General features: G+C 50.8%; 1 protein-coding gene across 1 annotated transcript; it reads right to left on the bottom strand.

The window, feature by feature from the left end:
• Nucleotides 1-366: 366 nt before the first annotated feature.
• Nucleotides 367-2,541, bottom strand: LOC124656168 (L-type lectin-domain containing receptor kinase IX.1-like). Its single transcript, XM_047194960.1, has one exon. The coding sequence runs from the start codon at nt 2,539-2,541 to the stop codon at nt 367-369; it is 2,175 nt and encodes a 724-aa protein (XP_047050916.1).
• Between the last annotated feature and the right edge of the window lie 1,995 nt (nt 2,542-4,536).

The raw sequence follows: 4,536 nt of genomic DNA, 5'->3' as shown, positions 1-4,536 counted from the left end.
CATCGACAACTGGTGTTACAATTGTGATGATCGTGCAAACGTGGATACGATTCTGACAAAATCGTTGTGTGCCCGGTGCTTCCTCTAGTCGATTCAAAACTAGTGGTCTCGTTTATGAGTGCATCTTCTAATATCTGCAAGATGCCCCAGATGGTACCATGTACAACACTTTTCGGCAAGAGGAAGAGGGATATCATGTACAACACGATATTAGAAAGTACTGAATTAATGAGTACCAGTCTTTCTCACATAGATAACACTTTACCCTTCCAACAACTTAAATGTTTCAGAAGTCTCTCCTCTACTTGTTTCTATTCAGCTATTGTTAATCTTCGATGATGAATTGGGATTCCAAAATAATCAAGATCATCTAGTTTGACACAAGCCATCGTAAGAAAACGGGCAAAACAGGAACAATGCGGTTGACGAGGAATCTGAAGAAAGAGTGGTGTCACCGGTGTTGATGGATGATGAGCGAGCTCCGCCGGAGCTGTCAATTGAGAATGCTCCGTACGGGCCGGACGACGCAGGATCCTGCACGGTCCTATACATGTGCAGCGGGAGCGCCGGCAGCCTGGTCTCTTCCGACTGCAGGACGTGCATTGCCTGCGCGACGGACGGCCGCTCGCTGCGCTCCGGGTGCGCGCACCAGAGCCCGACGACGAGCACGCGCTCCATCCACAGCTCGTCGGCCTCGTCGCCCCTCAGCCTCTCATCAGCCGCGTCCAGGATCGCGCTCCTTCCGTACAGGCTCCACACCCATCTCAGCAGCGTGAATGATCTCTCCGGGGTTTCGATCACCGGCCGCCGGCCCGAGACGATCTCCAGGAGGACGACGCCGAAGCTGTACACGTCCGATTCGGTGCTTGGCCGGCGCGTGTTGACGAACTCCGGGTCGATGTACCCGGCGGTGCCGAGGACGGCCTTGGTGGTCTGCCATAATCCGGTGCCGTGGTCGACGAGCCGGGCCAGCCCGAAGTCCCCTAGCTTGGTGCCGAGCGACGAGTCGAGCATGATGTTGCTGGGCTTGATGTCGCCGTGCACGATGCACTGCTCCCACTCTCCGTGGAGGTAGCGCAGCGCGGATCCCAAGCCAAGGATTATCTTGTAGCGCTGCGGCCATGTCAGAAATCTGTCGCTGCTGTAGAGGTGCTTGTCGAGGCTGCTCTCGGTGACGAGCTCGTAGACGAGCAGGAGGCCCTTGCGGCTGTCGCACCAACCCAGCAGCTGGACGAGGTTGCGATGCTTCAGCCTGCTTATGATCCTCACCTCTGCCTCGAACTCCTTCCTCCCTTGCGCCGAGGACTCCGCTGACAGCATCTTTACAGCCACCGGACGACCACCGACGTCTGTGAGCAGGTGGCCCCTGTACACGCTCCCGAAGCCGCCTCGCCCGAGCTTCTCCTCCTCCGCGAAGCTGCTCGTTGCGGCGGCGAGCTCGCTGTACGTGTACCGTCTAGGTCCGCCGGCAGCCACACCTCTCTCCAAGTCAGCTCTGTCGACAGACTCTTCTTCGGAGTCGCTATCGGTACTGCGACCCTCGTTTGCTCCGGTCGATCTTGTTTTCCTGTGTCGCCGCCATGCCACGGCTGCCGCACATACCAACAGGAGTAGCAGTAGCACAGAAACCAGCACGGACAGGAGGATAACAAGTGTTTTTTTGTGACTGTTGTTGCTGGTTGTTGGAAGAGGAGATTCAGCAGGTGGAGGCGCTTCCTTGATGGATTCCAGCTGCAGAGTGGAGCTGAATGACCATGAGAGTATCTGGTGAAGCTCGGCAACCAAGCCGGTCGCCGCCGAGAAGCCGACGGCCACGTCCTCCGGCAAATGCCTGCTCAGATCAACGGTTGCGTTGACCTGGTACAAGGCATCGTCGATTAGGAGATCAACGGCCAACAACTTGGAGACATTGTCGTACTTGACGGTTGCGGTCATAACCGCGGAAGACGTGAGGTTCTTGCCCGGCCAGGTCGTCGTGTCCGTGGACGCCGTGGAGTTGACGGAGTTGACGTCGATGCCGACATGGTTCCCGTTGATATCAGCATTCTGCGGGTTGAGGAAAGTGTCGAACTCCACAGCGACGATCCGGATGTCGCCTGTCCCGTTGGTGAAGGCCGGGAGGAGGCCGAGGCTGCCGCCGTTGCTGTTGGGCGGGATCTCGGAGGGGAAGTGCCCGAGGAAGAAGGCCATCCCGTCGCCGGTATTCGGCAGGCTGTCCTTGTCGGGGGTGATCTGGAAGGAGAAGGTGGTGGTGAAGCTTGCCATCTCGCCGGTTGCGCTGTTCCACAGCGGCACTTTGCCCACGTACGACGCCCGGCCGGTGCTGTACTGGATGTTGGCATCACGGGTGTTCTTGGTCAGCTCGAGCCTTGACGGGCTGATGGACGCATCTTTGCTGAAATTGATCGACGCGCCGCGGTCTTGGACGCTGGAGTCGGAGAAGTTGAGGCTGAAGGAGAGCGACGAGGCCCCGCGCGGCGCGGAGTAGAAGCAGAGGAACACCAACACTATGGTGGTGGTGCGACGACGGCGAGAGCCCATCGATCGCTTGTGTTTGGGGAGCATGCATTCTAAAACAGAAGAGATATACGTACTACTACCTCATAGACATTTCACGCCTGAGGCCTGACCACAGAGAGTTGAATTTACTTTCCGGCACGCGGACTCGTAATTGAAAAGTTGAGAGACCAAGTCGTGGGATATGAGCTCCTCCGCCGGCCGCGGCCTGCCAGCCTGCTTAGTTGAAATAGTCTCCACAAAAAAGGAGAAAGTTACTGTGGCTGATGTAGCACAAGTAAGAAATTATAAGAGAGCTATGATTGTTGAAATTGTGTATTTATAAGTTAGGGCACCCAGCACTAACAGTGCTCCAAATGGCTACAGAGAACGAAGTCGCCAGTGTAAGGTGGACTCAGATACTCACTGACGCTGGCTTCGCCTCCCATATGGAGAATACACATGTCACACCATCTCCAACAGCAGCTAAACTCTCTGGCTCCGCTTTTCGCGTTTAGGGTGCGCTGTATTGCCGTTTACGACGCGATGCAACCAGCCACTATGTTACCATAAAGAAAATAAAAGAAAAGAAAAGAAAAAATCACAGCATCCTCTTTATGGTATTCATAATAAACATTTTCTAGACTCTTAGTTGTGCAGCAAAAAGAATGACAGGTGGATTTTCTTTTTCGTCTTCTCTCAGCTACTGTATTATCATATCTAAAATCTATAATAACTAAATAGGAGCAACCCACTAAGGATATTTCTCAACATGCAAGGTATCCACATCATCAAGTATCTATATCCAATCCTAGCCTGCCACATCTTTTCAGTTATGCCACCTAAACTACCAAAAGATCTAATTAGTTTCCTCCCACTAATTATTTTTCCTGCAACCTTCTCCACCCACGTCATCATCTATGCCATTTATTCAGCTAAACAAACTGGCCCCAATACATTCAGTCAGCCGATTGCATGCATGCTTGATTATTTCTGTAAAGGCAGTAGTACCATTTGAATGTGACTCTTTCCCTTCCCTCTTAACTTCTCAATATAAGCTCCCGAACGATCAGAACTGTCTCCTCCACTTCATCTTCCATTGTCCACACAAATAAATATCCACATCCCAAACCAAATGCTCCCTCATCTCCGATTCTCAGCCACCGTTGGACTCCTATCACCCTCATAGCATGCCATGGTGGCAAGCAGTGGCAAGTACTCGAAGATAGAGCCCAGAATCATCCAAGCATCGATGCCCTAAAAGGCTTCTAATCGGACCTAGCGCAAGTGCAGTCCAGAGGGGAATGTGAAGTGCCTCAGGCTGTTTTGTTTTTCTTGCCCTGCTGTTTTGGTTTTATTTCCCCTTCTGTTTCAGCACAATACTACAAGTCCAAATATTTGATTTATTTACAGCACTCGGCCTTCCTAATATAGTACGTAATATAATTTTTTTCCTTTTTTTTTGAGAAGCCGCAGGCTGTGTGTTATTGGATTAAGCTTTCAGAAAGTCGAAGAAAGGCAATCACTTTGGATCAGCCAAAACGGGAGGCACGTCACTCTATCTTTCTCAAAGACCCACTTCTACAACTTCCCAAGCGAGCCACTCGCTGTCGTTTAACTCAAGATTGAAATTTACGTGGAGGTGGTTCAGGTGGATACCAAGATTGAATTTTACGTCAAGGATTAACATAATGTTACTGCTCATTTCATTGTTATGTACTATCTACACGTTTTCCAAATAAGAAATGTAGGACCACCAAGAGATTGCATGTTTAACTAACTGTGTGCTGATGAAGCGACTGTAATGACTTGAAATATTTTCTTATACTGCATCATCCAACGTGCCATTTTCAGTTTCTTTCTGCATGTCATTCTACTAATGGTCAAGCATAGGCTGATCTCTAGCATATTGCTTTGGTCTCCTTTCAGTACTGCTATTCAGAAGTGTTCATCTTCTTATGACAACATAGTCATCATTGAGGTGATCACGGCATGAGTGTGCATCCTTTTGTATTTATAATCAGGTGGTAGTTTATTTTC

Source organism: Lolium rigidum, chromosome 5, assembly GCF_022539505.1.
Source record: "Lolium rigidum isolate FL_2022 chromosome 5, APGP_CSIRO_Lrig_0.1, whole genome shotgun sequence".
NCBI classification, from domain to species: domain Eukaryota; kingdom Viridiplantae; phylum Streptophyta; class Magnoliopsida; order Poales; family Poaceae; genus Lolium; species Lolium rigidum.
Note: the sequence above shows the minus strand (reverse complement) of the source record. Positions and strands in the feature narration are given on the sequence as shown.